At 41.1% G+C, this 12,616-nt stretch overlaps 1 protein-coding gene across 7 annotated transcripts in view; it reads right to left on the bottom strand.

Annotated features, from left to right (window-relative positions):
- The window catches only part of nckap1 (NCK-associated protein 1), a 37,604-nt gene extending 25,447 nt beyond the window's left edge, over positions 1–12,157 (bottom strand). For 4 of the 7 annotated variants that reach the window (XM_071909202.2, XM_071909203.2, XM_071909204.2 and 1 more), the window contains exons 1-2: positions 11,867–12,157; positions 4,319–4,336 (exon numbers count right to left, since the gene is read on the bottom strand). In XM_071909202.2, the coding sequence (XP_071765303.2) occupies positions 4,319–4,336; positions 11,867–11,974 (126 nt within the window). In that variant the 5' untranslated portion in view covers positions 11,975–12,157. The remainder of the gene's footprint in view (positions 1–4,318; positions 4,337–11,866) is intronic. The other 3 variants (XM_071909206.2, XM_071909207.2, XM_071909208.2) reach the window with 1 other exon arrangement.
- Positions 12,158–12,616: the final 459 nt, after the last annotated feature.

The following is a 12,616-nucleotide window of genomic DNA, read 5'->3' as shown; positions in this document are numbered from 1 at the left end:
CCCAAATTGATCAGTGGTCCTCAACTGCTGTGCTGTGGAGTGAGCTCAGCTGTGCCTAAATATTAAAATGTTCAATATCAAACAGAAATATGACATTAACTTGTATTACATTCTTACCTTATCATATAATCACACCTTTTTTCCTTTAGATTATATAGAAATATCAGCCTTGTCCAACAGCTTATTGTGTTTGCTGGCCCCCCTTTATGATAACCATAAGCTTTGTGTGAAATGTCCAAACCAACCAATAATTTGGTGTGCCTTGTTCCAATCTGTAACTTGGTGTGCCTTATTCTGATCAGCCAGGAATTTGGTGAGCCATGGAATTTGTGCCGAAGTTAACCACAACACAAAAGGGTTGAGAACCACTGAGAGAGACCCAGGCATGAGAGGGTTTCCATTTCAAACTGTTCCTCTGAGCCATCACTGGTTAGTACCACAGACAAACTGAATGACAGGCAGAGTGATGAACAGGTAGAGTGGAGGAGGGACTGAATGGAAGGGGAGAAACAGAGATACAGAAAGAAGCAGAGAAAGGGAAGACGGGGAGAGATCTTGAGAATGAAGGGGAAACGAAGACAGAGAAGATGGCGGAGAGAGGCAGAAAGACAAAGTGAGTGGGAAAAAGAGAGAGAAAAGCAGACAGAGAGAAAGCCCTTGCTAATGTTCCCTGTGTCCTACAAACCTAACTAGAGCTGTGTCTGTCTGCAGAGAGCAACAGTGTAATGACTTCACTACAACTGCACTGCTGTTTTTCTTATTACTCTATCCTCCTCCTCCTCCAGGTGTCTCTGTATCAGACTGGCTGCCCTGAAGCTGGCAGGAAGCAACAGCACTCATGCATTATGGGTAGTGTAGTAGTGAATGGTGAGGAGGATGTGGTCCATGCATGTGCCATAAACAGAGTGTCTGTATAAACTTTGCAGGCTGCCAGCATAGAGGAGGAATCCTAGAAGGGGCCAGTGCGGCACACCAATATGGCTGCCGCACGGTCCAGCCTTTGAGGCGAACCGGCCGTTCTGAGGATCCCATCCCTAGCGTTTACGGTTTAAGTTTAGAAAGTGGAAGCACACATTTAGAAAAGCCACAAAGGTCACACAGGATTACAAAATGAAAGCTATGTCACAGAACTATGCTACGAACGTAATATTTTGACCCGATGTAATGTGACATGTCACAGCTAACGAACCAACAGGCTTCAAGCCTGAAACAGCACCACAACCACAAACTGGGATTTCAGTTTGTATGGCGCTGAAACATTTCCAGCATCAGCCAGTACAAAATGAAACCACGAAACAGCGACACATGCTATTTAACACAAGCACGGCAGATAACAAGGTCTCACACTTGGAACAGAAACACTGGCTAGCTAAAGCTGCTGTAAAACCATATCAATGCCACTGGCGTGGATGTTCATGTTTCACTGGGAGTTTGAGAGGCAACACTGATCAGTATCTGCTGCCATTTTGCATCTCTTCTAGTAAGCATCTGCTATAATTGAACTAGGGATGCAAAATGGTGCAAGCGTAAAATAAACCCTTATTTAACTCACTGGAAAAAAGTCTGACAAAAAAAAGCATAGCTGGCTAGCTAGGTCAACAAAAGAGTATTTAATAAGCTAGCTTCCTATTCTATCGAGTATGCAGCTAGTTTAGTCTGTCAAAGAGTCTGTACGCCTGTAGCTAGCTCACCAATTAAAGCCTTCATCTTGAAAGCTGGAGCATTACAACAGAACCGAGCATGCTGAGCTCTGTAGAGTTGGGTCTTAAAACACACACACTACTGCAGGGTCTGGGACACAGCACTGGGACCGGGGGATACGACACACAGGAAACAACAACAACATGGTTTCAATACCCATCGATGACACAGACTGGACCTTGAGTCTCAACTTGTTTCCTCGTGCCCTCTTCCCTCACACCGGACCAAATTACAAACTTCAATGGCCTTCAGTGCTCATTGAGAGGACATGGTGTTATTGTATGTCTACTCAACTGCTATAGGCCAATGAAATTCCATTTAGGTGTGTGAGAGGCAGCCTGATTTTTTAAATATACAAAATGAGAAACAAGGTACCAAGATGTGACTGCTGAAATCCATGCAATTTTAAAAGCACAAGCCTTGCTATTTCGCTATCACAATGCTAACTGGTGTTCTAACATAACACTAGCGTCGCCCTACACGGCAAACTAGCCTGCTGATTGGTTACTATAATGAAGTTACCCTTTGACCCGCCCTGGGAAACTGTGGGGGGAAAAAAACACTGTCCATTTACTAGTTCATATCAGTGTGCTAGCTTAACTACGGCAAAAAACTGAGTTTAACTACCACAGGACTAGCCTAGACAAGCGAGCTAGCTTTATTTTTGTAAATTTAGTTGATTTAACCTCAACTAGTTTACTTACTGTGGTAGATTTATCCTTAACTATTTTACTAACATAACAAGCAAACAACAGAAACGGCTAACTCGCTGCTGGGCATCACAGAACAAAAACCAAACAGGCCTTATAAAGCATTTTCTGTCATTTAAATGGAGTGGCACTGTCCATTAGTGGTGGTGGCTAGTGCAAAAAGCTGGCCGGCTGGGTTGGGGTGGGGTGGGGTGGGGGCTGGATGGAAGGATGGATGGAAGGAGGGGCGCAGTGAATGGAGGGATGGGGCATGGGAATAAGCTGAGAACCAGCAGGAGTCAGGGAGGAGTAAGGGGGCTGTTGCCTGGATACCAGAACAGACCTTATTCTCGGCTCCACCATCGTTTCTCCACTCCGGTCTCCAACCAACAGCTGGTAACAACTGAGCTTCTCAAAGGGCCCCCACATAGATCGACATATGGCAGGGGACCCCCGAATACATAGCTTTGGGCCAAGGAAACCTACATTTGAAAACTGTGTTTCAATGTGCTAATCACGACTGCTAATTACTGAATGAAATAATCAGACGGCCCCCTGGGACGCTTTCAGTGATCCCTGGGAGTCCCCGTACTCCGCGTTGAGAACCAGCGAGATATAATGCAAAACAAACTTGTCCTCAAGGGGATGAATTAGCGTTCGTCTGTGACATTCCTGGTCGTGTGAGCTCTCTCATTTTCACAAGGTGAGATCAACTGCTGTGAAAAGAAAAGAGAGCTTGTAAAGTATGGATGGTCTCACACAGTTGGGAATAGACCCAGTAAAACCTAACAAGTGCTGGCTGCCTGCCTAGCTTGCTAACTGGCTGGCTATAGTGTTATCCTCACCCTCCTTTTCCATTCTCAGCACTGTATTGTACTTGTTCTTTACTAGGATACTTGGACTTGTGTAATTCACAAATTCTGACATTCTGCTGTGGGCCAACTTCCTCAGGATAAAAGCATCAGCTGAATTGTAACTACGCTATTTCCTACAATGACTCACTGTTGGGATGATGTTGATATTAGTGCTAAGATGTCCTTGGGGAACTCTGCTCAGTTCAGCTGCTCTGAGGCTGAATGTCCCTCCTACAGCTGGGCTGGGCTCAGTTGACTGTCAATTCAATCAATTCAGGAAGTGGATTTTCTTCACAATCAAAACTTAGGATGGGGCTGGTTAACTGACTGGGTGATTAATTGCTGGGTGATGTATTAGTTAGCAATATATTAGATTATATATACATGATAAAAGATATCAGATATTACTCAGTTAACAAAATGTAAGCTACATACAGAGTTGCCAGAACAAATCACCAAATTTCTATGGCTGAGCAGAAGTTAAACATGGCACACTGTCATGGTTAGGGGGTATGAGGACACCCATACTAAAAATATATGTAGGTTACTCATACTGTAAGGCACTTTGGATCAAAGCATTCACCAAATGGCACATTAACATGTTATATTCATTGGTGAAATAGATAAGCCATCCATCACTTCAGTTAAGCAGGGGTTGCACATTTTTGGCATACACAATAAAAGGGTGTCAATTAAATCTCTTTTTGGCCCATATCTATTGTTATACTGGCTGGTTAGCTTCTTACATAACATACATCTGCACTGAAATAAGTCACACTTCCTTTCCACAGTTGTAACACAGAAAAACTGTTAGTGTACGAATGAATGCTCTATCATAAGCACATGAATTACACTTTAAATTTCCACTGTGAATTGGTAAAACTGACAGTGAATGGAGCCCAGCCCTGCTCCCAGCATTCAGATTGAAACATGAAGAGGAGTGAGGCACAAAGGAGAGGAGCAACAGATCAGTACAGGTAGCCAGGAGGAAGGAGAGGGAGGAAGGTAGGGAGGGAAGGAGTTGAGGAAGGGTGAAGGGGGTTTCATCAGTGGAAGGTGATAAACTTTGCAAACCTTCCAAACTTGTCCTTGCTGCATAGGAGAGGGGGGAAGCATTGGAACGGAGAGAAGAAGAGAAGAAATCAAAACAAAGAGCCCACCCAGACAAACTGCTAGCTCATTGGTCCACACGCCCACACACACACATATATACAACAAACACACACAGGTCTCAAAACAGCTGCACTCATAAAGGATATGATGATTTTCTGCGCATCCGAGTGCTTAGATAGGGATGACCCATCGTGTGTTACTTTTCAACACAACACGTGTGAATAACAACACATGCTGTGACAACATGTGCTGCTATTACCACATCTATAACGCATGTTGTCTTGAAAGTAACACAAGGTGTGGTGTCGCTACCTAGGCGCTCAGGTGCGTTGAAAATGACAACTCCAATTTAAGAGTGTGGACGGGCTGAAACAATATGGCTGACACTCCAGCTGTCAGCATCTCAACAGTCTTATCCAAAGCTGTATGCAGACAAAGTTTTGGACCCTGCACATTTATCATTGGCTGCAGTATTAGCTGCACAATTCTGTTCCATGGCTGTTGCTTAGTAACTGGTAATGCTGTGTTTCCTCATCTTTAGAGTGGCTGGGCATTTCATTGCTGGTGATGCTATGGAAGGCACTGATACATGTTTAAAGCCGTCATTTCCTAGTTGTATCGACATGCAGCAACTGGGTGCGCTTATTACTGTCTACGGCTCTGGTCCGGTCCCAGTCTCCCAAATCCATCTCGGCTCTAAAAAACATCCAAGTTCTATTGTATTCCAATGGGACTGTGGTGGTATTTTTAGGGGATCTTTGTTGTTTTGGCGCTTTGACGTGGAGTTGTGTTCGGGCTGTTGAGAGTGGGTCCAGTCTGGTGGTGGAGTGGCAGTCATGTTGCCGAGTCCTGTTCAGTTGTTTTCAGATCTGCGGTGTGTGGACCAAAAGCTAGGAGGCATGGCTGGGCAGGATCACAGCTTAAGGTTACACTAACATGCACACCTCTGCTCCCATAACCCCTTACAATGAAAACACTTAGCTTTAAAGCAGTGTGTCTTAAACTAGACTAGGACTAGGACCTATGATGGGTCACAGAACTATTTCGGGCGAGTCTCCACATGACAAGAGTACTTGTATGTTTTAGGGTCCCCATTTAACAAGAGTTGTGGTATGAGATATATTGTAGATATACTGTATATACTTGCTTAACCTTTATAACCATATATTCAATTTTAGAACCGATTCATCAAAAATTGTTTTATAAACCAATCATAGTTCTCTGAATCAAAATCAAACCTTGAGGTCCCTGCTGACTGAACTGATACAGGAATAGATTAAGCTTCTGTTATTCGATCCTAAAGTGCAATTTTGAGTCAATTTCTGTCACTATTTAGGCCTATGTGTTTTTGCAGCCATGCTGCTGTAGCCTGTTCCTGCCACATTAGTTGCATGCAAGTCGAGCCTGTACAAAGCTATGCCAATTAAAAGTACCTTAATACTAGAGTCACTGCTGTAGTCAGCTCTGCCTATCAGAAGTAATGCATTAAACGAAAATTCTACCCTTGGATACTCTTACACCGTTATATATCATCAATCTGTGATATTCAATATATTCCAGGAGTTATTTTGTGATGTTGTAGCCACTTGCCCCTCAACCTGTCCTGTGTAGTTCAGTAAGTGATTTCCTACTTTTCACAAAATGCCTTTCAACAACCCTCAGAACATGCCTGACCTTGCTGAATCCAGCTGTTGGTTGGGTGGAAAGAGCAATAGCAATACCAATAGTAAGAGCAAGAGAGTGGGTTTTTCCTTTCAAGAAAAAGCAAGAGTTGCACCCTTAATAAAAACGCAACATGTCTTGTGGCTACATTGCATTCTGGTCTATTGAGGTTACTGTTGGTGTAGAAGCCGTTATCTATTCCTCATCTATGATGGATTTCTCCCTGTATGATTGTTGAACATTGGTGCAAAATGGCAACTCTTTGATTGTGAGGGACTGACACCAAAACCTTATGTTTACCGTTGATGGTTTAGAGTGCTGAAAACTGTTCTGCTGTTAAACCCCATTGTAGCTGTGCTGGAAATATCTTGACGTGACATCATGTCTACCTTTGGCCAGAAAAATACACCACCAAACAACAAGTGCAACAAGTGGATTTTCCCTTTAACATTAGCGTCAATCCCAGCTCAGCTGGCTTGCTATAAGATAACAGTGCACCAATGAATGATGGTCTACTGCCCGATTTAAAGGATAATTCATATAGTTTGTATTAGATAGATAGTTCATATTTACAGTAAATCTGATATGACATGAACGCAGCATCAGAGTACTTGAATAATCTACTTGCCTAACTTAACTAGCGTGCTAGTTGAGATAACATCTATTACCGCAATATACGCAAGTTTCAGGCCTTGAATAATCGGAAAATCAGATGTAGGCAGGTCCCATTTCAGTGTGAGCGTTACTGTGTGGAAAGGGCATGTTTTAATCACTTTTTGGGTTCAACTGTTGGAGTTTGCATTGGCCCTGTGGGTGTGTATTGGAGAGCAGCTCTCTCTGTAGCTGAGGGGTACGTAGAGCTCTGCAATGAAGTGACTAAATTTTGAACACAATCAATCATCATTATGGCAAAAGCTAGGAAAATAAGGCCCAGGTTGAAAATAATGGGAATTATCATTTATTTTGCGCTTTTACCAGCAAGAGATTTGTATTGGTGTGTGTTAGATATGGCCAACACTGCAAAATTCCCTCGCTTTGTCAAGGCCTGGCTTCAAAGCCACGCCCCCCTGCTGGACTCCTGGGTGACTCCCACCCAGGATGAAACCGCTGAAGAAACCCAGAATTAAAGATTAGCTAAACCCCAAACTCAAATCTGTGTAAAGCCTGACATGTAATGATAAAAAGCATGCTACTGAAATTGCTGTCTGCTATTAGCTGATCTTTGGTGCCCTTTTGGCCTTAAAGCAATATTCCACTTAATTTTAACATGGGGGTTATTTGGCACTTGACCGCCATGAAAACCAGAATATAAACTACTCACCAAGATTGGATGCAGCTGGACGAGTTTCTACCGTTTGAATGAGGCCACGAAAATAGCCTGAAAACTTTTTCAACAAAAACAGATTCAACAACATCCCGCTTTTAAGACAATAAAGTAGTAATTGGTCGGTCATCATTTTGCATTTCTATTCTTGGTTTACACTAAAATTAGTATTCAAAAATAAAAGTAGATCCGGTCTCCCAAACAGGAACTATTTCTCCTAAATGGTATCCCTCTGCTATGTTCTCTTCTATCAATAAAAATGCAATTAAGCGAAATTATGTTCTAAAACGTTCAACCAACAGTCAATTGAAAATAGTACAGTAGCGAGATCGATTGTTGAATCTGTTCACGAACGTGTTAAATGTAAGTTTTCAGGCTATTTTCGTGGCCTCATTCAAATTAGGGTTTTCATGGCGGTCAAGGGCTGAATAACCCCCATGTTAAAACTAAGTGGAATATTGCTTTAAAAAAAGGTTGTCTAATGTATGCAATAAAGTGCAAAGTTTCAACAGTGTCAACAGTTTAAGTTTTCAATGATTTAAGCATCAATATAAACATGCAACATTAACTACAAAATGTATGATTTGATATATCAACTTTCCTATCTGTTGGTTTTTTAGGAAGCTGAAGAAAAAGGGGGACAGGGAAAGTCAAGGAAAGAAAGACAGCAGAGACAGAGCGAGACAAAATGGCCGAGAGACAGAAAGAACAGTGAGACAAGGGGAATTTTCCAATCAGGGTGAGGTATTAACACTACTGTCATCCAATTAATTTTTTTATTTAGCATCTAACATACATTTATTTTCTTCTTCTCTACACCTTAAGAGGCTCAGCAACTTTTGAATTAAGTTTAGGCTACTCTCATTTCATCCTTTTCTTCAATGTGGAAATAGCCTCTCAGTAACTAAATTAAATAACCCTAAAAATAAGGAGGAAAAATTTACTCAATTCTGAGTTGATGTATAGATCCTCTTTCCTACGGTACCCTTTACTAATGCCTGTAATACACACACACACACACTAACACTTACTTCTGTATGTGTTTACTCAGAATCACATTACTTAATGGGTACCTGCAGCAAACATTGTGACCACTGCATATACATAGCCTCCATGTTTAGAGGTTTGCTACCATCTAACAGACTGGTATGTCAAGTCCCTCCTAATTTCAAAAATTAAAAAATCCTTTCAATGTGCAATAGACTAAAATTGAGCTTGTATGCATTTTTTTCCCAGGGGAGCATGCTATCAGACCAGGGTCAGAAATTAATGAGGGATCAGGGCAAAAATGCTCTTGAAATAAAAATGAGGGGTCAAAAAATGCCCCTGGTAATTAGAATACCCTTTTTTGCATTTCACCCTGTTCAAACTTTTTTCTTTGAGTGGTCAATTATTCACACTTTCTGCTACTACTGTCCTCTGTGGGCCACCATAGGTGATTTGTGGGAGCCTATGACCAAGCGATTCTTTCCAGTGTGTTCGGGGCGAGTAAAATTTAGCGGATTTTGATCAGAAAACCACCAAGTAGGCAGCCTGAAGCAGTAGAAAATGTTGGCACCATGTAGCCAGCAGAAGAAAATGCTGATCACACACAAACCACTGTGTCAACAAAAAATAAAACTACCAAAATTGTAAAAAAAGAAAGAAAAAAAAACCCTCAATAATCAAGGGACGGAAGATGGACTGGTTGGGGATGTGGTGGAAACGACACCATCCTCTAAAGTATGTATTATGCTTGCTTTAAAATAAGATCACTCGTAGTGGTACAAATAGAGTGTTTATTTGCCAAAAAAAAAAATCCTTCTGAAAAAAAATAAAAATAAAAAGTTAATTTCTTATCCTTAATCAGACCCCCCTGACTGGCTATTCTTATGGAACACACTGCAAGCAAGTGTATTTGATATTGATTGATGTCGTGCATAATTATTTTCTCGGAAACCTGTTTATCTTCTGAGTAATTTGAACAAATGGGTGGATAATTGCTAGCTAGTTGAAAAGGAAACATTTATACAGCCATTTTTAGCTTGTAAGATTGCACTGTTAATTACAGAACTATCAGTCTGTTAACAATATCTGACTGTCTTAACTCTCCATTCACAAAATGCAGCCTGTTCTTTGAATGTTGTATTGATATATTTGGAAATATCAGTTATTACCTAACTGCACACTTAGTTAAGAGACAATGGAGGTTACCTGAGCATTTAAGGAAAATAAATACCGTTAAGTGCTATATGCAACACAAAAAATGATGTTAGAAGGAAGGTCCCTCAGCTGAAAGATAAGCACAGCAAAAAATAAGTTTTATGCTCAGCCAAGAATAATGTGACCATTAAGGAAAAGTTAAGGAATACAGTTTATGTTTTTCTGCAACTAGCCACTGATGTGTAATGATGAGTAGATAGGTTTAAAATGGAAAATAAAATTACTATGATCTTGGACAATATTATCGTATTAGTGAGCATGAATAACTCTATCCCAAAGGCAGAAACCATACAACCAAGTCTGTCATCTGTGATTTCATGAAGAGACCATTGTCAATGAATTAGAGACAACTTTGTGGACATTTTGTCAGTGCCCAGGGTGGCTTCTGGAGGCATTTCAAAATTGTTAACATTTATTATAATAAAATTAAACTCATTGGGTTTAAGGCTCAAACTTTCTAGGTCCACAAAAGTAGTCTCCAATTCGCTACTGATGGTGCCAATCCACAATGAGTCTGTTGATGATATCACCGATTAATGTCCTGGTTCTTTGCTGTCTAGCTTTGGGATGCCGTTGTTAATGTTAATAGATGTTGGAAAATTGCCCAATATCACAAGGGAAAAAACAAAACAAAACATATGAACAGCATTTCAGGGTGGACATTCCCCTTTCAGTTCAAAAGCCCTATGGAGGCAGATCGGGATAGCTGATGGAAGAAGAAATGTGAAGGTGATGGGACAGAGAGAAAGAAAAAGGAAGGAAGGAGGGAAGAAGGGAAGAGCGTTTCAAGAAGAGTAATTAGTGGGGAAATCTCAGTGGCTGCGTCTGACAGATCTTCTAAATAACATGCACTGAGAATAGACTAAGGCAACTAACACATTATCAATGCATCATGCAAAGTAAAAGATTGTAGTCAAGCACGTGTCTTCTATGATTGCTTCAATTTCTAATGTAATGTTTTATTTGAGTTAAAGATAAGATTGTAATCTGAAGATGCCTTTCAGTACACTGAAAATAACTGTCCAACAGTATGAGAGCCAGTAGTCTCAAAATGCCCAATAAATAGGAAACAGTATGGGCTTTCAGACAGTCTGACAGTACTCTGTACTGTGAAAGACTTTAGTAGGATATGACTGAACTCCCTCTCTCCGACCCTCTTTTTATTCATCATACACACCCAGGCACAAACACTCCCTCACTTACACACACAGACCTCTTACTATTTGTCACACACAAGCAGTTGGTGTAATAATGTAAATAGACGGTTAGAGATTCAATAACATTAATGAATTTTATATTAAACTTAATAGTCTGTGTGTCTACTTCTGTCTGTTGCAGTGTTAAATCTCAGGGACTGAGAATGGATTTAGATTTAAAATACCAACCTCGCCCTGTCAATCTGGGCATCACCGCCTGTGCTATAGCGATAGCTAAGTAGGGCATCACACCCACAACAACCAGGGAAAGGGCCAAATGGCTACAGCTAACATACCAAATAACTATCTAGTGCCATACATAAATTCGTTTCAACTGATTCCCCTACATTTGTGGGAAGTACATGTAGCTAACGTTTCCGACTTAGATGTGCAAAAGCTATAAAACTAGCTGGCTAGCGTTGATAACTGTAGTAGCATCAAATATGTGTTTGGTAGCTGCTGTGTTTTGTGGGACAGAGACGACGCCCGACCGAGTGCTAGCGTTGGTTAGCTTAGCTAGCAGCCGCCATTACCAGCCATCGTTAGCTAACTAGGTAAAGCTACTGCAGGCCTGGACTGATACAACAGTCTCCCGGTTTTGCCGATATAAATTAGCTCATGGGGCGTTATTTTTCAGTTTAAAATTGAGTAGTTGTTTGTATTTAGTAGACACTTGTCACACTGTGCGGAGCAAACTGCCACATTTGTATTTAACCTACCCTAAAAACGGCTTATTAATACGCATTCCTCGCTAAAACCAATGGGTACCGCAAACTGCAAGCTAACGCGATAGCTTGTGGCTAGCAGAACCCGAAGATTGCAGCGAGGAAAGCTAACAAGACATTTTTAGACTAACTTAAGTGTCAATACACGTATCTTTCCCCTAATAAATGTCCAAAATGTCAAGGCTAAACTAAACTGTCTAACTAAAGCTAACATTATGTGGTTTAACAGTCAGTGCAAATCAAGCATTCATGAGGGGCATCCTTACACAGTTTGACTAACGTTAGCTAGCTATAGCCTACTCTGACAGTCGTATAAGGTGCAGGTGCAGATATAATTAATACAGTCTAGCTGTTAACAGTCTTATGTGGTTGATGCAGATATAACTGTGAGTGTGCGAACCTTTTTAATATTGTAAACCCGGGTCAACATCCCGATGCCTCTGTCGTTGAGGATGGTGAGTTTTTCTGCCAGTTTCTGCTGGCTGGGTTGAATCACTCCCCGAGACATCTTGCTGTTCGATTAAATCACCAATTCAACCGAAAAAAAATCTCAAATCTCCGCGGCTTGTGGTCCGTAAGCAGAGAAAAAAAGCAGTGATTTATGCAGTGATTAGATTTCGCCCATGTTCAGATGTTCGGGGACAACAGCTTCCTGTACTCCACCCCACCGTCTCCCAGCCTGTCTGTGTTTTTTTTTCTGCCACAGGGATGAGAGGAGTTGTCCTGGTTTTCACAACGAGGCTCTTTTCCTGCAAACCGATGGAACGACTCCCGGTGCGTTCAGGTGAGCCTCGTTAATTGGTAAAGTCATACAAACTACATGGAGATTAATTTGATTTCCACAATATTCAAATTTCGTAGGTATACTATGCTTGTCTTATAAGATCTATATTGTAACCTTTCCCTGGCATGATGTTCATATTATTTCCTATCCTATTTGTGTACTGGTTTCAGTGATGTACTACCCTGTAACCAAAACTGTCAAACAAACTATAATACATTTTAGAGCTCTATACAAATATCACACCAAAACTATAAGTCCCTATAGGAATATTATAGTGATAACATAGGTGATAAAAATACCATAAATACCATAAGGTCACTGTAAACTCACCAGTGAGTGCAACAAACACACCATGTAATAGTAAGT

Source organism: Centroberyx gerrardi, chromosome 15 (assembly GCF_048128805.1).
Source record: "Centroberyx gerrardi isolate f3 chromosome 15, fCenGer3.hap1.cur.20231027, whole genome shotgun sequence".
Lineage (NCBI taxonomy): Eukaryota > Metazoa > Chordata > Actinopteri > Beryciformes > Berycidae > Centroberyx > Centroberyx gerrardi.
Note: the sequence above shows the minus strand (reverse complement) of the source record. Positions and strands in the feature narration are given on the sequence as shown.